Raw genomic sequence first — 21,557 nt, 5'->3', positions numbered from 1 at the left:
TGTTCTGACAGACCCTAAAGTTGTGAGTTCATGAGCAGCTGGAGAGATCTTTCTGATTGCACAAAGCCTCCCCTTCTGCAGGGGTGCTGGAACAATCTGTATAGCTGGGGTGCTGAGAGCCATTGAACCAAACTGTGCCCTGTAGGTGAAGGAAACCACTTCTAGCCAGGGCTGCGCATCCCCCACCCCCACCTACGGTCTTTGCTGCCGGCTGTCTGAAAACACACAAATGCTCTACCGGGGAGGAAAGAGGCTGGCAGCTTGGCTGAGTCCAAAGGATGTGCGTTATGCTGGGTGCTGCCCCTTGCTCCAGCCCCTGGTGTCTGCTCCTGGGGCCAGCACCCAGAGGGCTGGCATTGCTCCCCTCCCACCGCCTTGGCATTTACCTCCGCTCAGCTCCCTCAACTCTTAGTTTGCAGGGCCTCTGCCTCTGCCCTCTGCCCCAGCTCCCCCGTCCGCCCACCCGCCCAGCGGAACCGCTCATGCATCTGCTGCAATAGTAGCTCCCTGTCCCCCTCCCCCCACTTTGCTCGCGGAGCGGCTCCGGCGCCCGGTGCCAGCTCCACGGAGCAGACTGGTGCACCCCGCCCTCCGCCCTGCCCCTCTGCAGCTCCCACCCCGGCACCCCCACCCCGTGCACGGGGGAGCGGGGCTGGCACGGGGGCGGGGAGGGGGGTTGTTTCCCAGCCCCTGTCCCGCTGCCGGCTGCCCCCTCTGATTGGCTCCCGCTGCCTTATTATGCAAAAACCTTGCGTCTCGTGGCGGGCTAGCTGGCTGACGTCATCCGGCCGGGGGGCAGGCGCGAGCGGGGCGCGGAGGGGCGCGCAGAGGCGGCCCCGCGCGCGGAGCAGGAGCGCGGCCGGCCGCGGGAGCATGGCCACGGGCAGCGGCGGCGCCGCGCTCAGCACCGCGGACAGCGCCGCCAGGATGAACGGACTGAGCCCCGGCCCGGCCGGCATCGCCATGAAGGACCACGATGCCATCAAGCTGTTCGTGGGGCAGATCCCCCGCAACCTGGAGGAGGGGGACCTCAAGCCCCTCTTCGAGGAGTTCGGCAAGATCTACGAGCTCACGGTGCTGAAGGACAGGTTCACCGGCATGCACAAAGGTAGGGGCGCCCCCGGGCCCCGGCCCTGACCCCGGCTCTGAGCAACAAAGGCCCGGCTGCTGAGGGGAGAGGGACCCGGCTCCAGCCCCCCGCCTGCACCGTGCACCTAGCCCCCAGAGCCCCCCAGATCGCCCACCCAGCCCTGCAACTGCCCCAGCTCCCGAAGCCCGCTAGCTCCTCAGGCTCAGTGTGTGCAAGGGGGAGAGGATCTGGTCCCCAGCATCCACACCTGCACCCAGAGCCCCTCCCATCGCCCACCCAGCCCCACTTCAGCTGCCCCCAGATCAACGGACTCTTAACCATGGAGAGGGTAAAGTTGGGTCAGGTGAAGAGCAGGGTGCCTGGTTATAGATCCAACTCCACCCCATCCTTGTGGGGCTGAGCCTCATGTGTGTGCCATCAGTAACTGCTGGGTTTGCCACATTACCAGGTCTGGTTCAAGCATGGATGGGGGCTAGGCACTGGGAGTTGCCTACCTCTACCTCTTTGTCTAGTAATTTAAATTAGTGCCAAAAATTGTGTTTGTGTTTAGAAATCAATATTTTCATGCCTGCGGAGGGGGCAGCTTTTCAGTTTGGTTTCTAGCTGGAGAGAAAATCACTTCAAAATAGAGAATAAAACCTCTTGATCCCTTTAAATAATAATAATAATGGGGTGTTTATGGCTGGGCTTATACTGCAGTTGAGAAACAACATTTTGCAGGGAAAAATGGTGTGTGTCATCAGCTGGTAACCTCGCTGAATGTTGAAAGTCGAGGGCGGTGGGGGGGGAGGGAGCAGTCCTGGAAAGGATTACCTGTTGGGTGACTTCTTGCAACTGTTGTGAAAGTAGCAACGTGCAAAAAGCAAAGAGGTAAACCAACTGAGTAGCAGCAGCCAAAGAGCTAGGTGAGGGAAGCAGACTCAGTTTGCCTCTAGGTAAATGCTGTGATTTGTAATACAATAAATGTTCCCCATCCATCCCAGCTTGGTCCTTAACAAATACTCTGTTTTGTATTTTTAAAAGAAATAAAGAAGTAAGGCACTCCTTCCTGATTTGTAAAAAGCAGAGGATCCGAATCTAACTGTTTGATAATGGATTCCGTACTTGTGTTTCAAAATCTTGGTTTAGCTTTAAATGTGTCATGGAATATTCTCTGCTGTCAGAGGGATTCTTTTCAAGGGAGAGGGGTAATGAAAGCTAGTAAATTTCAGAACAACCTGATCAAGTGGGAGCCTAGATCATTGTCCCCCATTCCCAAAACTGCCCCTCCCCAAACATCTACAATAACAAAATCACTCCATGCCTTTGCAACTTTTCCTCGGATGGCTGTTTTGAAAAGCTCCCCTGCTGAATACAAACCAGAGGCCTTGTAATCCTGATTGCTTTTTCCTTTGCAGAATTAGGAGTTAATACCCTGTAGCATGTGTGAGTGCATTACTCCTTGATTTCCAGTATTTCCCAGGTAGGATTCCTAAAATGAGGGGTTTATATAATTCCGAACCCCAGTTCAGGTGGAGGCACCTGATGACTAAAACAGAGAGGGAAGCACAGAACTGGTACATGGGAGGTTATGTCTCTTCCAGATGGAAAGAACAGAATGGTTTCCAAGACATAAAATGAGACTCTAGGATGCAGGTAGCAAGAGGTATTCTCTGGAGTTTCTAGGAAGCCAAAATGAAACTTGGTCTTTAACATGATAGATAGATGACTGTTCCACAGCTGGCAACTGTCTGGCCATTTTAACTCTTTAGTTCTCAGGTCTGTTACTGAGCATCCCAAATTTCTCTATGTGCTTTCCTAGGTCTGGTTTCCACATCTAATGCTAACAAGGAGGGGCGGTTGACATTTCAATACAAAAAGTGAATACATTTCTTTCTTTCTTTTTTTCTTTCACATCCATCCATCTATCTATCTTCTGGAAAACCCTTCCCCACGCCACAAAAATGATCAGACTTGTGCAACTTTAAATATCATGCTGAAAAAATGCCATTTAATTGCAGACACTCATCTAATTAAAATGTCATCCCTCTTTACTTTTTAAGCTTTGGAGTGGAGCTAGCTTGTGCATGTGCACTCAGAATTTCTACCAGACATTTCAGGATGATTAGATAGATAGATTAGATTTATGCAAACTCCCCTCCCCTCTGAGGAGAATGCTGAGTTGGTTTGAAATGGTAAATATTGTAAATACAGACAGCTGATAGGAAAGGGACATAAATGGCTAGTAGCTAAACAGCTTTAGTTGGATATTTTCAGTTTGATATCAGCAACTTTTCTAAAATGCTAAAAGATAATTTGTGTGAGTGCACGTGATCTCCCTGCCTTACACAGGAGAGTAAAAACATTACACATAAAGGAAGTTTAAAGATTGTTAAACAGAACAAATTGGCCGCCCCAAATCGCTGTTGTCTATCCCATTGCAGGCTGATGGCAACACTCCCTGCATTGTTCCACTCCTGAATTCATTCTATTTGAAGGCAAGTAGATTGCACTTATTAAGAGTTATTAATACTTAATCATCTGGCAGATTTAATTGTGCCAATATTAAAAATGCATCAATGTCAATTTCATTCATTAAATATTTACTTTTTTTGAAGGGAAACTGTTTTGCTGCTGTTTTAATATCACTTTAAGAAGCTTTGAATATGACCTAATAAAATAATTGGAAGAGAAAGATGGGTGATTAGGTATACAGCATTCAAGGAGCCTGGCAAAATTCTTCTTTCCTGCTTGCTTTGGCTAATTCTTTTTGTGAAATCCTAGTGAAATATCATTCATTCATTTCATCAGCATAATAAAGAGAGAGTAAATAGATTTGTGCCTGGGCTGGGCAAATTGTGCTGACAATTTTGCCAGCCAGAGATATAAACAGTGCAGGTTAGGTTGTGCAGCCCTTATACATAACAACAAGCATTTACTCACATGGCTGTGACAGAGTTACTCATGTGAGTAAGAGCTCACCATAATGACAAATCTTACAATAGTTTCATTTTTGATTCACAAACCAAAGGATGTGATATTGAAAGGGCCCGAAATCAGTTCTGTTTCTCACACTGAGTAGCACCTCTCCCCAGGAATAAACCCCTTTACAATCAATAGGAATTACTGAGGAAAATGCTACTAAGAGGATCAGAATTAGGCCCAAAGAGATTAGGTCAAAAGATGTCAAAATTCAGCCTTGTAATTTAGTCCTGAAAATAAAATAATAAATTTGTGGTGTAGCAGAAGGTGGCTACATTCTCTTATCTATCTATCTATCTATCTATCTATCTATCTATCTATCTATCTATCTATCTATCTATCTAAAGAGTGTTTTCTTAGCACTCAGCACTGGAAGAAGCTCAGCTGGACTAGGCTTGACCCATAAGAGCAAGATTTCTGCTTGCATCCCTTTCCCCCTTTAAATTTAAAATACCAATCAAACCTTTCCTGGAATAGTTTTGCAAACCCTTCCCCTGGAGCACTAAGTACTGTCCATCATCCCCAAGTATTTCTCATACAATAACCCTCTGAAACAAAAATCTGGGGCACAAATGATGTCTCATAAACAGCTAAGCCCTCTGAATTCCCCAGAATTGCTATCCCTTCATTTTCGCTTTCTTTCATTGTTTCCCTCTTCTTGCTTTTTCCTTTCTCTACCCCCTTCACTCTTTGATCTGGCATCTGCACCGCCTCTCCTTGCTCCCTCCTTCATTGATAATTTTTCCGTACAGTGTCACTGCTGAGATTTGGGCTCTTCCTTCAGTCTCCTTCAGGATTTTTTTGGTGACTGAACTGAAACGTGCTACTGAAATTTAGCCTCTGGACCCAGATTTAGTGACAGAGCTGGCGGAGGCTGGAGAAAGTGAATCAAAATGTCTAAAGAAAGAAGAAAAGGACTTATGAAGAGAAGGAAATAACTGGCAACACCAGTTTTGCTCCTTTCAGCAGCAAGACACAGGGCCAGGGAGACCACAAACACACAGGATCTGCACCAATATAAATTGCGCTTTCTTCCTATGGACTATAGTAATTAATACCAACAGTGTCCAATCCCCTGTATTGATTCATAGTGCCTTTTGCAGGGAAGAACTGGTGCGTGGTGCATTACACACTGCCTCTGGGGACACGAAGAGGTGTTTATTTCTTTGCCTTTGTCCACCACTGAAATGCAGCTGCCTCTGGGGAGCATTGCAGTGCAAGTTTACTCGTGCCAGGCACAACAACTTTGGGAATGTTCAGCGAATAGATGCTGCAGTAGACAAGAGTCACAATTCACGCTCCTGATCAGAGACAGCTGGGAAAATGTCGTCTGTCTTGAGGAGCCTAGTCCAAAGCCCATTGAGCTCTGTGGGGCTTAATGGTCTCTGATGACAAACTTTAGCCCATGCCAAGGCTCCCTCTTCCCAGTCCCCCGTTGGTTAGGGGCACATCAAATTCCTTCCTTGCAGAATTAGCATACGCAATGCAAACCAAGCTGGGATATGGCCCCTGAGATGCCTTTGTGCCCATCTGAGAAGCTGAGGGGACGTGACTGAGATGGGTTTTGTTCTCCTGAGATGTGGGGTGACCCTATCCTACAAGGGCACCCAGCCTGGCTTCTCAGCAGAGCCCTTCTCCTGATGCATGGAAAGCTCCCTCAGTAGAGTGCTTTCGGAGTCAAGTAAAGGTTATACTGGGAAAGAGGCCTTGGATTGCCAGCCATGGGGATATGTTTGTCCATAGAACAGGGACTGCATGGGCGACTGTTTAAGCATCCTCCCAGATTGCCCCACCAATGTGCGACACTGCTCCTTTGAGAGGGGAGCTCGTGCTCCACATCACAGTCACTCCTTGATGACTCTCAGCCAAGGGGGGCCAGATGGTGCCAGCTCTCATGAGACCACTAGGACTTGGCCTGAGACCCATCAGTTCAGCTCATGCTGATGTCACCAGCCAGCTATCGTGATCTGGACACTGGGTTGCTACAGTGTCACATCCTGTCAGAACAGCTGCTGCTGGTCTTTGTTAGTGGCCTGCTGGGAGAGAAAGAAAAGGAGAGGCAAGGCTGTAGGAAGATGAGAAAGGGCCAGAGAACCAGAGTCTAGCTGCCTGAAGCATTCTCAGCCCCATGGGCCAAGCAGAGGGGCAGGGGTAGGCTGGCCGCTCTCTTGGCTTGTGGAGGTAGGGAACCTTTCTCTTTCCAGTGGCTTGGTTTGCTGAGGGAGAAGAGGTTACGGTGACATGGTCTCCCTGGTTACCAGCTCCCTGGAGAGTCTGGGAAGGCCTGTGTGACACACAGCACCCACTGGGGAATGCTGTGTGAGCCACTGATGACAAAGCTCCAGTGACATGGGTGTAATTCAGAGCAATAACCGCCCACCCACCACGGGAAGGAGTGCATGGACACTAGATACCAGAGTAGCTGCAGCACTCATGCTCCCTGAGAGAGGGTGTGTGCTGCCAGCATACCTAGTTGTACAGACAATACAGACGGCCAAGGCTGGATCAGCCTCTCTGCTTCCTTAGTAGAGGAGACACAGATCTAGGGGGATCAGCCCTGGGGGGCCATCTGGGGGGAGAAACCCTGGAGGTCACCTGGGGGAGTAGTGCCAGTTTGGTGGCATCTTCCCACCTTCCTCCAACTCAGTAGAAGTTTCTCTGGAGGTGGAGGCTCCCCTGGATACCAAGGTCAGGGCTGGGCTAGCAGAATGGGCTGGGGAGCAGCCTCTTAGCAGCTCTGTTGCTGCCCCCAAGGATCTCTGAGCTGGAGCTAATGCTGCATCAAGCTGCATGGACCCCTGCTGGGCCTCTCTGTAGCTGCTACATTAGCTGTGCTAATGAGGGGTGGTGAGCACAGCAGCTGTGCACTGAGCACTGGGGACCCAGAGGATGCTCAGGAGATCTCCCCTAGGCGTATGAACCCTCCTTCCTTGCCCAAGTAGGCCAGGGGCGCTGACAGCTCCTTGCTTTCCTTTCTTTTAGTTTGCCCAGCTCTGGAGTGGACATCGCCCTGAGTGATGTTCTGGGCCATGTCAGTGCTCACTAATTTCTCTCTAGGCAGCAAAACATGCTGGGGAGGTGACACAGCTTGTCTGAGTGTAGGTGGCGGTAATAGGTGTCTTGTTTGGAGTATGGGTCTGATCTGAAATTCAGTGGCAGAAAACAACCTTAGCACAGAGTTCTGTTTGCTTAGTGGTTGGTCCTCCCTGCAGAATGCTGAGCTGAGCAAAACTCAAATGTCCGAAAAGCGTTAAGCTCGCTCCGACAACCTTAACTGCCCCCTTTCAGACCTGTTAATGCACACACCTTCACACTGTCAGCCACAACATTGTTGAAATATACAAACTCTTCCCTTCCTTTCACAGCCTGTTCACTCACCGATAGGACTCCATCTGACAAGGGCAAAAGGGAAATAGAAAACCACAAGAGGCTGCCTGCCCCACCTTCTCTGTGTTCCCCTGGAGTGGGCAGTAGCCGGGGGGGATGCTGCGGGTACACTCCAGGTTCAGGCAGGGGGTTAGGAGTGCCAGTGGAGGCAGTAGGCAGGCCTGCTTGGCATTGTAAGGTCCAGGATACACTCACACACTTAGCCACGGCCCCAGAAAGTGTCCCCATGGGTTCAATTTCAGAAGCACTTCACAGCCTTGTACAACTCCCTTATGTGCATTGTCAGGACACCATCACCTAACCATCATCAAAGCATTAGCATCCTCTCATGTTCCACCTCACGGCTGGCAAGATCCTTTGGAATCAAAGACAGGTGCTCTGCAACTGCCATAACCCAGGCAATTCTGCACTGATATGGTGCATCCTGTACACCAGGGGTTGGCAAACTTTCAGAAGTGGTGTGCTGAGTCTTCATTTATTCATTGTAATTTAAGGTTTCGTGTGCCAGTAATACATTTTAATGTTTTTAGAAGGTCTCTTTCTATAAGTATATAATATATAACTAAACTATTGTTGTATGTAAAGTAAATAAGGTTTTTAAAATGTTTAAGAAGCTTCATTTAAAATTAAATTAAAATGCAGAGCCCCCCGGACTGGTGGCCAGGACCTGGGCAGTGTGAGTGCCACTGAAAATCAGCTCACGTGCCGCCTTCGGCACCTGTGCCATAGATTGCCTACCCCTTTCTTCACACAGGAGGGGGTGGAAAACATGGCTCTTCCCTCAGATCACAGTCACAGCCCTGTCACAACCCCTGTATGTCCTAATAGCACAAACACTCCTGTACCAAACAGGCATCAATTCCCGTTGGTCATTGCCTGCTCCAGGGGAAGAGCGGATGAGTAGCATGGGCATCCATTTTATGTTGTCCTTTAATAGTGTTTGATGGAATCGGGGGGGGGGGGCATGACTAGGTGTTGAGAAGAGTGAAAGAGCTGGCACATTTCAGCAAGTGTGGGGCGGGCAGGGTGTTGACAGGGCTTGTTGGGACCATACTGGAAGAAGGCTGAGTTGAGGCTGCCTGGGCACCACCAAATCAGAGAAAAGTATCACAGCTCCTGGGCACAAATCTCTGATGCCATCCACAGCTGCTCTCATACGTTGTAGGAGAGCACACAGGCAATAAAGGCCAGGTCATTTCTGCCTGAGTGAACTACCACAATGGCAGGTGGATCACAACCTCCTTAGACGCTGCAGAGCGAGCTGAATGTGAGGCCAATGTGGGCCACATCTCGCCACCCAAATCAGCCTCCAGTCAGCAATCCCCATGCCATGGTGGTCTCCTTGCTCTCCTGAAAACTTTTGCAACCTCAGAATCCAGGAATTGTCCTGAACCCACACATTGGCATCGGCAGCCTTGCCAGTGCAGATAGTTCTTTTCCCTCAGTGGTCATGGTCCTTGTGCTTTCAGTTCCAAACCTCTGTACTATGCCTTTTTGGAGACACCACATTCATTTGCCCCGAGATCAGGAAGTAGATACTTGCCTCCCCTTCTCCTGCAGAGACTAGTAAGATACAGACTCCCTCAAACAACCAATCCAAGGCTTGCCTACCACCCAGACCCATGTCCTGCCCCCTCCACAGCCACTCTCCCTGTCATCTGCCACCCCACATGCATACAGTCCTCTCCCTCCAGCTCCTCCTCACCCCACCGAACACAAATTTTGGTTAGACTGACTGCTGACTATTCCACTGTCTTCACAGTAACCCTCCCATAAACTAAACACACGTTATAACAGAGACAACTTGCAGCAAGCAACATGTGTTCTTCAGTCTTTATTGCACAGACATACAAGGATTCAGACTAGAAACGTGTATGGCAGAATGCTGAAGAAGGGAGCACCTGTAGGATCCAGGAGAGGGGGTGGGGTCAGAGACTGGAATCCCGATTTGCCCAGCGTCCCAGCAGCCAAGAGGAAATTCCCTCAAGGTGTCATCTGGAAGGAAGGGGTGTGACTTGAGCTAAGGGGTGGGATTTGGTGGGAGGGGCTTGAGTGTGTGTTTTGGTAACCCAAAGTAAAGCCATCTCGAGAAGGCAGGAAGTTAGTAAAGGAAGTTAGTGTCAGCAGTGGGACCTCACTTTCCAAAGACTGCAGGATGTGGCTAGGAGGTGGGAAAGGTCTGTGTAATGTCCCAGGGCCAGGCCCTCCAGATCCCTGACCACGACTTGGCAACATCCCAGGGTCCCACAGAGCCCAGTGCATGCTGGGGCGGGGCTGTGGGGATGCCTGTGCAGTGGAGGGTGGAGTCAGACACTCCATTTATGAGCAACAGGTTGTTGAGCAGCTAATATCCTGCCTTGTTTGGAGGGGACTGGCTCCCCTCACCTCGGAGACAACTCTGGACACTACGAAGAGCGGGGGAGGAGGAATGTGGCACTGTTGGGTTTACCCAAGAGATACAGGGTGAATTGCTACTGCCTGGAGGGAGCGTCTGTGCCCACTGCTGCTGGTAAAACAAGTGCCCCACTCCGGGCTCTGAGAGCCCCACTCTTTTCCCCAAGGTTGGCAATTTCCACCCCCAGCCTTAGGCTCCCTGTGGGAGTCACTGGTAGGTGTCTGGTTTTTGACCAGAACACCCGGTAGAAAAGGGACCCGGGCAGCTCTGGTCAGCCCTACTGTCAGGCTGCTAAAAGTCCAGTCGGTGGCACACTGGGGCTAAGGCAGGCTCCCTGCCTGTCTGGGCTTCACAGTTCCTGAAAGCAGCCAGCATGTCTGGCTCCTAGGTGCAGGGGTGGCCATGGGGTCTCCGCGAGCTGTTCCTGCCCCGAGTGAGGGCTCCGCAATTCCCATTGGCCGGGAACTGCGGCCTATGGGAGCTGCGGGACTGGTGCCTGCAGGCATGAACAACACACAGAGCCACCTGGCCATGCCTCCACGTAGGAGCCAGAGTGGGGACATGCTGTTGAGCTGCCTGAGGCAAGTGCTGCCCTGCCAGAGCCTGCACACCTCACTCCCTGCCCCACTCCAACCCCCTGCCCCAGCTCTAACCCCACTCCTGCACCCAAACTCCCAGAGCCCACACCCCTCACCCTCTCCCACACCCCAACCCTCTTCCCCAGCCCTGAGCCCCCTCCTGCACTCTGAATCCCTTGGCTCCAGCCTGGAGTCCCCCTCCTGTACCCCAAACCCCTCATCCCCAGCCCCTCTTCTGAGCCCGCACACCCAGCCGGAGCCCTCACCCCCTCCCAAACCCCAACCCCTGCCCCAGCGTGGAGCCCCCTCCTGCACCCTGAACCCCTCATTTCTGGCCCCAGCCTGGTGCCCATATCCCCAGCCAGAGCCCTCACTCCCTCCTGCACCCCAACCCCCTGCCCCAGCCTGGTGAAAGTGAGTGAGGGTGGAGGAGAGCAAGTAACGGAAGGAGTGGAGATGGAGTGAGAAGAGGTGGGGCCTCGGAGAAGGGTCAGGGCAGGGGCAAGGCCTATGGGAAGGGGCGGGACAGGCACATGGCAAGGGTCTTTGATTTTGTGCACTTAGGAAGTTGCCAACCCTAGTCACTGGGACAGAGCAGATTGAACCTGGCTCTAAATCCATACAGCTAGTTCACCCCAGAGTTCTGCTCTGGCCTGGGGCACACATCCCTCCCACTTGTCTGTACACTCCACTGCGTCACACTTGAGTGCCCAGCCCTGTGGCTCCCGGACACCTGCAATGCACACACATCCGCTGCCATCCGTTTCCCCTCTGCTCCCTGCTGCATGAACTGTGTCTCTGGGAAAGTCAAGAGACGTTTCTGCCACCAAGCTGAAGATGACAATTCCAAGAGAAGGCAGCGTAAGGACTGAAAACATCACGGATAAAAGAAACAGATAAACCGCAGCCTAGAGCCTGTGCATACTGCCAAGGTCCTTTCCTGGCTACTGGGTATTTCTCACCCTCTACCCTGGCCGCCCAGTGCTGGGAGCCACTTTTCATGAGACAGAGTTTGACCACTGTAATCTGTGACCTTCTTTCCCTGATACACAGTTCCAGTCTCTTTTCAAAGCCAAGGTGCTTCGTTAGCTTCAGCTGCACCCCCGCCCCCCAATGGTCTTGCTATTCAGCATCATCTTCCTGGGCTGCTTTGTAAAGGCCCAAGCCCACACCTTATCTCGACTGTCACGTGGATGTCAGTGATTTCACTTGTGCCTGAGTGAGCACTGAGAGCCCCTGCCCCAGGCATCTGGTTTCACCTCCCTCAGCTTTGGAACACAATGACCTACGTGTCACAGATCTTCAAATCTTTTCCGTCCATCTGTCCCACAATAACCGCAAGAACCAGCGAGTTTGTATCGTAGGGCAACGACCCCACCTGGCTCCCTGTGATGAAATGTCCTGCAGGTGGCGAACACGGGGCAGGATGCCCATCTGGGTATGTCCTGGAAAGTCTCTGGCTACAGACTCATAACTGTGTAGCCCCATCTGTTTTCAAGGGGGAGCACTTGGGTCACAGCTACTCACTCCGAGCCAGCTTTTAGTGTTCAGCGCCCTCTGTTGGGGCCGCGTTGTCAGTGTCAAGTGCTGCTCTGTTACACCCCACTTGCCTCAGGGCACCACCTTTCTCAGCAGAATAAAATCCTGTAGCAAGGGGGTGTTGGGAGCTGGGATGGGGGCTGAGAGCTGCCGGGGAGACTCTGGCCTGTTATTTCAAACCCAACAGACCTAGAAATCAGTTTACAAGCCAGCCACTGCCATGCACATATCTCAAAAGTAAAGCAAGTCCAGGCATCAGAGCCAGGCAGCCAGCACCTTGGTGACTCTGGGCATGCTTCTACCTCGGTCTGCTTGTAACTTGGCTGCTCAACAGGGTCAGACATGGTCATTGCTTGGCTTGGAGACCTTGATGGAAAAACCCCTGACGCTCAAGGAAGTGGCAGGTGGTGCTCTCCTCTCTGAGTCATGCCCAGGCTTCAGGAGAGGCAGGATTGCCTTGTGGTTAAGGAGAGGGACACAGATCTGGGTTTGAGTCCAACCTCTGCTGCAGGCTTCCTGCCTGTTGGGCAAGTCAGTTAGTTCTCTCCAGCCCTTGGATCCCCATCTGTGAAAAATGGGGATAATAAATATTTCTAACCTTGCAGGGTCTGAGCCAGATAAAGCCATGTTGTTGGGCTGAAGGGGCTGTAGAAGTAACCAGACAGCACAGGGTTAAAAGAAGAGGAGTTTAAAGATGTTACCCTAAGCCCTGTGTCAGAGCCCATGTGCACTAGAGAATGCTTAGTGCACACGGAGTGGAGCATGCACAGGTGGTCCACCCCCTCCCCTGCAATTTTACCAGCCTGTAGCACTAATTAGAGCATCCTTGGGGCTGCTGTAATTTGTACCTGCAGGTACTGGCTCCCAAGGAGCCACTCCACATGCGCCAGTAGCAAAAATCCCCAATGGCTGGAGACGGGACAGTACATGGGGCGGGCTCTGCGTCACTACAGGGAATTCTTTCCCAGGCATCTGCCTGGTGGGGCTTGCCCACATGCTCAGGGTCTAGCTGATAGCCATATTTAGGATTGGGAAGGAATTTTCCCTCGGTCAGATTGGCAAGAGACCTTGGAGGTCTTTTTCCTTCTTCTGCAGCCTGGGATGTGAGTCACTTACAGATTTAAATTAGTGTAAATGGTGGGTTTTCTGTAACTTGAAGTTTCTAAACCATGATTTGAGGATGTCAGTAACTCAGCCAGAGGTTGTGGGTCTATTATTGAGGTGCACGGGAGGGTGAGGTTCTGTGGCCTGCGATGTTCAGGAGGTCAATCTAGATGATCATGATGGTCCCTTCTGACCTTAAAGTGTATGAGTCTATGAGTGCATTGTGCAGAAGCCAACCCTAGAACAACTGGGGCCGGGCTGTCTAAGCCAGCTGCGGATTTCCCTATGCTAAGCATTAGGTCCCCCTGGACTCCTGCAGGAAAGTAGGAATCCAGAAGAAGTACCCCATCACCCCCTAGAAGCAGGTGCTGAGGCCAGAGGGGATGATGCCCAAGACTCACATGGACCCATGGCTGGCAGTAGGAATGATCACTGCTCTCTGGCTAAAGGACAGCTGGGCAGCCCCCTCTCTTTTCTAAGCAAGCCAATTCCCAGAATCCCCACTCTCCAGCCCCTATTCTCCAGGTCTGCTAGCCATTTGGTACTACATTTCCCAGGATGCCCTGCACTTGAGCCTCCCACAACCAGCTGACTATGAACCCAAACCGGGGACTGCCTCTTTGGAAACAGCCATCCTCCCAAGGGGAGAGCGCATGCAGTGCTGCTGAGAGCACACAGCCGGCTTCCCGCAGGGCTGGGTACCTGAGCCAACGAGATACCTTCAAACTGCAGCCCTGCCACCGCTTTCCTGGAGAAGAGGATCTGGCTGGCCCTCAATGAATAGAAGTGAGGAACCCCCAGCTTGTGCTAGACATGCCTGTCACAGCCTTGGCTAGCTTGGGCCTGTAATGGGCAGAGGTGTAGCAAGTGCCCTCCGTACCCTCCGACCGGAGGGGGCCCCGCAAGGAAGGGGGCCCCTAAAAGTGGCAAAAAAATGTAAGGTGTAACTAGGTAAGTGACATTTATTGATGCTATTGCACAATCCATGTTTGTTTTACTGACAAAACCGTGAAGTCATTATGATACATCATAATGCTATTGGCTACATCAGTTGTCTGTCGGTCAGTTTCGAATTGTAGTTGGACCCGTTCAAAGAATGTGTATTTGCGTTCGTAATGGCGGTCGGCGGATAAATGTTATTAATTTAGTTTATTTTTTTATCGTTTCCAATGCAGAAGCGTGCTTTGTGATGTCTAAGAGAATGTATAAGAGCGGAGCTAGTAAACGAAAGGCAGCAAAAGATGCCGAGAAGGAACTTGAGAAAATTCCAAAGTTGTCAACGTATTTTGTGCTGCAATCCAACGTACAGGTACAGGCACATGAAACAGACAGCGCTAGCAGCGAAGAATCGTATCCAGAAGTATCCAGAAGTGCTTCAAGTGAGGTCGAAGGTGAAGCCAGTTGTTCTATCAAACAAACTGTGACAGATATTCCAGCTGCTGCCGGGAAAGAAGTATCTGAATCTGAACCACTGACTGATGATCCAGGAGATTGACCGTCTATAATATCAGACAGGCAAGTGTTTGACATTGTTGCACGTGGCCCACCGCAGCAGAATGAAAGTTACGAATTTCCATTTAACGAGGAAAGACGGAGGTTCACAAGTACTCATTTCTATCGAACCATGGCAAATGGCGAGAAAATAAGACATTCATGGTTAATGTACTCAGTTCAGAAAGATGCCATTTTTTGTTTTTGTTGTAAATTATTTGGCACTGGCGACATACCACTACGTCGTGGAGCATCTGCTTGGAAAGCACTGTCAAAAAGACTTCAGCAGCATGAAACAGGCAAAGGTCATCAAGACTGTATGGTGAAATGGTTTGACCTTCGGTCAGGCATAGTAAACCGTACATCTATTGACCAATTCGAATTGCAGGCTTTTCTGAAAGAAAGAGATTTCTGGAGAAATGTTGTCAAACGCATGGTTGATGTCGTTATTTTCTTGTCCGAAAGAAACTTGGCATTTCAAGGAAGTAATGAAAAGCTCGGCGATCCTTCGAATGGCAACTTTTTGGGACTGTTTGAATTGCTTGCAAAGTATGATACTGTCCTCAGCGAACTTTTACAGAGGATTAAGAAGGCAGAGACACATGTTCAGTACCTCAGTCCACAGATCCAAAATGAGCTGATTCAACTTGTTGCCAGTAACATTCAAGAGGCCAACATAGCACAGCTTAAAAAAGCAAAATATTATTCAGTTATTTTGGACTGTACTCCCGACGTGTCACATGAAGAACAGATGTCTGTGGTGTTACGCTTTGTTGAATGCAACGGTGAAGATGGTGTCAATATTTGTGAAGTGTTTGTTGGTTTTCTTAATGTTCATGATACAACTGGCGAGGGCTTATTGGAAGCGTTTCTTGAAAAGGCAAACAACTTAGGAATAGACATTGCTGACATGAGAGGCCAAGCTTATGATAACGGCGCAAATATGAGAGGAAAGAATAAAGGAGTTCAAGCCCGCATGCTAGAAATAAATGACCATGCCTTGTATGTACCATGTGGAGCTCACACTTGGAATCTTGTGATCTCAGACGCGGCAAAGTCATCGAAATATGCCGTTGACTTTTTTGGTCTGATTAACAGAACATACATTATCTTTTCTTCTTCACCTTCACGTTGGGATATACTTCAAGAACATATGCCAATATCTGTTAAAGGGTTATCGGACACTCGTTGGGAGTCGAGAATTGATGCTGTGAAGCCATTGCATTATCACCTTGAAGAACTGTGCAATGCCTTGTCATCTTTGCGAGAATATGCGCTCGAAAAGAAACATGGCAATACAGCAACAAAAGCCGGTGCCCTTTTAGACCATGTTACTACGTGGCTTTTTGTTCTGACTGTGTACACGTGGTACGATATACTATTTCACATCAATAAAACCAGCAAATTAATTCATTCACCGGATGTGTCAATTGACGTACTGCAGGCAGAAGTCGGTGCTACAATGATGTTTTTGGAAGACTATCAAAATACAGGATACAACTCTGTGGTCACAAATGCACGTGATAATAGCAGAGCATATGGGTATTGAGCAGGTGTTTCCAGAAACCAAGGTGCGACATAAGAAGAATATGTTTGATTACGAATGTGCTGATGATTCGAGTCTTCTTTCTGCCGAAGAAAAATTCAAATTGCAGTTCTTTCTTGTTCTCACTGATCAGGCCATATCTTCTGTTTCGTCGTGATTTGACCAACTCGTGGAGTGGTATAAGTTGTTTGGATTTCTGTACAACACTAACAGCCTGAAGCAGTGTCACAGAGAAAATGAACTGGAGAATCACAGCAAAAATTTTGAAAGAAAAATGGAAGACATTGATGCCAACGAACTCATAATGGAATTGAATCGTTTTATTTATGTCATCGAGAAAGAGAGAGGACTTGTCACGGCAAACAATTTTTTAACGTACATATACAAAAACAGCCTTCAGGAGATATATCCGAATCTTTGCATTTGCATCAGAATTCTTCTGACCACAGCAGTTACTGTCGCTGGTGCTGAAAGGAGCTTCAGCAGAATGAAACTGATCAAGAATATCCTGCGCTCAACCATGACAGATGACAAGCTTTCTGCGCTTGCAGTTATCTCAGTCGAAAACAAGATTGCCAGGTCTCTGGACTATGACGCATTGATTAACCAATTTGCGGAGAACAAGGCTCGAAAGAAGCGCTTTGCGTAAATACGGAATACATGTACACTGTAGGCCTATGTATACATAATATGAACCCTGTATATTGTATAAAATAAATACCACATTCCAGTTTCTGCATTGTAAGGGGCCCTGGACATATGTTCGGAGGGGGCCACGTTCTTTGTTGCTACGGCCCTGGTAATGGGCAACCGATGGTAACAGGGTTGGGCTTTGGACCTGTCCAGTTGCTATCCAGATTTCAGAGTCTGTTCCAGCCTGGGCCTTTAGCTCAAGCCGTGAGGGCTCCTGATCTAGATCCCTCAGTCCTTTGGCCAGAGGACCCAGGCAGGGGCATCACTGCAAGTGGGCATTATCAGTTCCTCTAGGGAGGAGCAGAGGGTACCAGATGCCCCGTGAAGCCTCTCTTCTAGAAGGCTTCCTGGCCACACAGAAGCATCGTGCTGGTGCAGATGCTAGGACATGTAAAAGTGAGGTACTGAGCATTGCTGACCATCAGAGATCATCCCGAGGCCCTTTTCACAGGGTCAGGGGGCAGAGCCCTGGGGTCCTGGCCAAAGCCCACCTTCCCAAACTCCCCACGGCAATTTCAGGTGGAGATTGGCTTACCCTTGGTAAACCTGACGGGGCAGTGTTGCTGTGCTCCATTAATCTGCAGAAGAGAAGAATGAGCGGGTATTTGATAGCTGCTTTCAACTACCTGAAGTAGGGTTCCAAAGAGGATGGGTCTAGACTGTTCTCAGTGGTATCAGATGACAGAACAAGGAGCAATGGTCTCAAGTTGCAGTGAGGGAGGTTTAGGTTGGATATTAGGAAAACCTTTTTCACTAGGAGGGTGTGAAGCACTGGAATGGGTTACCTAGGGAGGTGGTGGAATCTCCTTCCTTAGAGGTTTTTAAGGTCAGGCTTGATAAATTAGTTGGGGATTGGTCCTGCTTTGCGCAGGGGGTTGGATTAGATGACCTTCTGAGGTCCCTTCCAACCCTGATATTCTATGAAACAGCTGTCCTGACTCGCCCCAGAAGGGATTGGTTTCAGGAGAGGGTGAAGTGATCCCTGGATAGGGTGTGTGGGGACGAAAGGTGAAAAATGCTTGTAAAGTAAGGGGACAGATTTATCCCTGGTGTAGTCATTGGCATTACATTGGGGGTGAGTTGGATCCACCCTCACTGTCCGAACCCCGGCTGGATGAAGAGCCGTCGGTCATGCCGTTTGAGATCAGTGCTTACTGCTACTTAGCTGATCGCAGGAAGAGCAGTTCCTCATGGACTCTTAGTCCACTAACTCCTCAGTGGCTGAAGTCTTTGAGCTACTAAATGACTGAAAGGTAGCCTCTGTCTTGGGGACAGGTGTTTGTGCTGGGGGCAACTGGAGAGGAGGCACCTACTTCGGGTCTAACGGTCTGGGCCAGATCCAGGCAGGGAGAGTGCCCTGCAGTCTGCTTTACCCTCCGTCATGTTGCCCAGCCTCACTGTACAGCCTGTCCCTAGTCTGACGTGGGCATTATAGGCCCTTGCGTGGGGCCAACTCCCAGTGCCATGTGAGGTAGTCAGCTTTCATTAAAAACCAATAGGAAGATTCTGGGCCGCCTGGCTGGGAAGAAAAGCTTGAAAATACGATCTGGGTGGAACAATTTCACATGCGTTTGCAGAGAGCCTGAGATAATAGCTCTGAGAGCCCCAGGCATCTCAAGGGAGTGTTAACCCCCAGCCATACTTCTCTGGGGACCCAGCCAGCCCCACTCCAGAAGCACAAGAAGAGCCCAGCCCCAACTGTGGGGGTAAATAATGCGGGTGCCCCCTGCCTCCTTGGGGGACAGAGGGTATGCCTGCTGTATCACCCAAGGGGAGGGAGACTGGGGCTGCTCCTTGGGATATGGGAGACATACTGCTGCCCCTGCCTCTCTGGGGCAGGGGTGACCCCAAGTGGAGGTGAGGGTAATGGCAGGAGGGTGAGGCTATGCTCAAAGGAGGGCCTTGTCTCTGGGCAGCCCGCTCCCCACAGCTTGGTCCGATCCCCATCTCCCCACATTGTCTCCTTAGTGCTGCTGATTTGTTAATCTGGAGGGATTTGCTTTAATCCTGATGTGTTTGGCTCTGTTTGCTGATTTCAATTAACCAGACCTGGCTCAGGCACTCCAATTGCCTTAGATCCAAGCCCATCTCAACTCCCCCTGACCCAGCACTGTCCTTGCACAGTGGCCAAATCCACATCACTTCATTTATGATTTAGACACAATCCCATAGACAGGTGAAGCACTGGGCTCCTCTGGGTCGACAGCCAAATCCCAGTATTGATTCCTTTAGGTTTATAGTCAGTCTCCATGGCCCATCCAGCCCCGGGCTTCCTCAGTGGCAATGCCAGTGACGGTGCCAATGTAGTGGTGGTTGTGGCACCGTGTTAATATGCAGTGAGACTGCTCCTCTGCCCACGGGTGGTAGGAACGACTGGACTGACTCCCTAGTAATAACATGAACAGCACGCAGTGCTTTGCTGCAGCGATCCTCAGCCCTTCACCAAGGAGGGCGGCATCAGTACCCACCGTTTGACAGGTGGGGAAACTGAGGCACATAGGGATAGCTCAGTGGTTTGAGCATTGGCCTGCTAAACCCAAGGTTGTGAGTTCAATCCTTGAGGGGGCCACTTAGGGATCTGGGGCAAAAATTGGTCCTGCTAGTGAAGGCAGGGGGCTGGACTCGATGACCTTTCAAGGTCCCTTCCAGTTCTAGGAGATTGGTATATCTCCAGTTGTTATTATTATAGTAGGGAATTGATTTGCCCCACATCACCCAGCGGGCCAGTGGCAGAGATGGGACTGGAACAAACACCTGCCTACCCCATTGGCTTCACTGGGGGTCATGTTTGTGTGGCCCTGACAAGTGAAAGTGATGATAAGAGACCTGGCATGAGGGACAGACATGCTGGAGCCTCTTTGGAGCCCCCTAATGAGGGCCCTTGCTGACCCCTCCCTGGCGAGGAGCACAGGACTCACCCTTGTTAGACCTTCAACCTATGGGAGACTGCAGGTGGCCGGATCGCCACCTGCTCTCCGGAGCCCCATTCCCTCCCCCAGCATTCTGCTCTCTCTGGTGAGTCACGGCGGGCTCACCCCCCAGGGCTTGGAGAGCCCAGCTAGTGAAACCGGCTGCCCCTGCGAGTGGGGATGTCTGGGGAGTGGCAGGGGCGTGCTTATGGCCAGAGGGCATGGCTGGTGGAGTGGGTGCACAGTTGGCGGAGGGACCCTGCAGAGCTAGAGGTGTTGTGTGGGGGCTGCATAGGGGCAGGGTGTGTTACCTGGGGAACAGAAGGTGTGGATGGTTGTGGGGAGGCTGTGTGGATCACATGCTGTGACTCGGGAGGTAGGAAGCAAGGGTGCATGAGCATAGAGGCCGGGTGTTTGGGTGGCGGCTGTAGCCAGCCGACGCGGGTGTTTGCACATGGGAGGCTGGTGTGGATAGCATTACTTTCTGGGGACACGTTGCAAGTTGCTCAGTGTACACTGAGCTAGATTCGCAGCTGGTGCATGTTGGTGTGGTGCTGTTACATTGACAGGCGAACAGTGATTTATACCTGCTGGGCAGATTTCAGGGACAGAGTATAAGCATCTGCTGCAAGCAGTGGCTCCATAGCAGTTTGCCTACCGCTGTTGCTTCCCCCCGGGCTCTGGATCTGAGCAAGAGGGTTAGTTTAAATGGGGGAGCAAGTGAATCGATTCCCCCCACCCAAGGAGGCCATCTGGGTGGAATCCCTTGTTCCAATTCTGATAGCTCATCACTGGGTATCCTGATTGACAAGAACACCAACCGTGCACTGCCCCATGCCAAGACTCGCGGACCCTTGGCTTGCCCGGGTCCTCTGTGCCATGCCATGTTCTCTGCCAGTGGGGATACTAAGCTCCAAGCGTGCAGAGCCCATGGCCCTTCTTTGCTCTGTGCAGTGCCGAGCACTGAGTGCTCCACTAACACGCTGCAAACATGCTCCCCAGGCAGCATCAGTGGACGGTGCAGAAGGGGAGCTGGGCACAGAGCGGGACTTGGCGGGTGAACTGGGGTGATGGGGGCCGAGCTGGAAGAGGGCAGTGCTAACTCTTCAGGGCACAAAGGGGGCTCAGAAGACACACTGGGGTGGATGTGCTCGGGAGAGGCCATTGTCCAGGGTTACTGCAGAGCAGTGGGAATCTGCAGTCTGTCTGGTTGCGGTTTCCCTGAGGACTGGCTATGGTTGGACGGATGGCACACCTGCCTGTGTACAGTAGTCGCCCCTCTCCGTGCTGCCATGGTCCCTTTGCTGCAGCTAGGGAGAGGCACCATGTCAGTTCCGTGCTGGGTTTGCCGTCTGGGCAGGAGCTCTGGCTCGGCGTTTGTGCAATAACTGCCATCTCTCCCCTCCTCAGGCTGTGCCTTCCTCACATACTGTGCCCGGGACTCTGCTCTGAAAGCCCAGAGCGCGCTGCATGAGCAGAAGACGTTACCTGGGGTAAGTGACAGCAGCTCGTTCTTTGGGGAATCAGGAATGGCTGGTGGGGCAGAGTCCACAGCCTGACATGGGTGGGTGGCATCTGAACAAACCTTGGTTCGCTACTTGGCATACGGGATCTGGATCGTTTGTCAGAGTAGACAGAGTTCAAGCAAAATCCTCAGTGTTGTGCCCTGCGAAATCCCGTTTACTCCAGCTGGGGAGCTGTCCCCGTGCATCTGCAGCTGTTTCAGGGCTACAAATTCTCCGCTGGCTGAGGCATCACTGGGGTTATTTTTTGGTTAATTTCCTTCATTCACCGAGGCCTGGCATAAACCCCCTGGGTTTTCTCTCTGGTTGGAGGCATCTCTCCTACTCTAACATACCGGTTA

The 21,557-nt window shown here is 50.9% G+C and overlaps 1 protein-coding gene across 8 annotated transcripts in view; it reads left to right on the top strand.

Annotated features, from left to right (window-relative positions):
* The first annotated feature begins 909 nt into the window (after positions 1-909).
* CELF6 (CUGBP Elav-like family member 6) overlaps positions 910-21,557 on the top strand; it is a 222,244-nt gene continuing 201,596 nt past the window's right edge. For 6 of the 8 annotated variants that reach the window (XM_030578554.1, XM_030578557.1, XM_030578556.1 and 3 more), the window contains exons 1-2: positions 928-1,108; positions 21,104-21,186. In XM_030578554.1, the coding sequence (XP_030434414.1) occupies positions 928-1,108; positions 21,104-21,186 (264 nt within the window). Of the gene's footprint in view, positions 1,109-21,103; positions 21,187-21,557 lie in introns of all 8 variants that reach the window. The other 2 variants (XM_030578566.1, XM_030578561.1) reach the window with 2 other exon arrangements.

This window comes from Gopherus evgoodei, chromosome 10 (genome assembly GCF_007399415.2).
Source record: "Gopherus evgoodei ecotype Sinaloan lineage chromosome 10, rGopEvg1_v1.p, whole genome shotgun sequence".
Lineage (NCBI taxonomy): Eukaryota > Metazoa > Chordata > Testudines > Testudinidae > Gopherus > Gopherus evgoodei.
The sequence above is the reverse complement of the archived record's forward strand: the minus strand, read 5'-3'. Positions and strand labels throughout refer to the sequence as shown.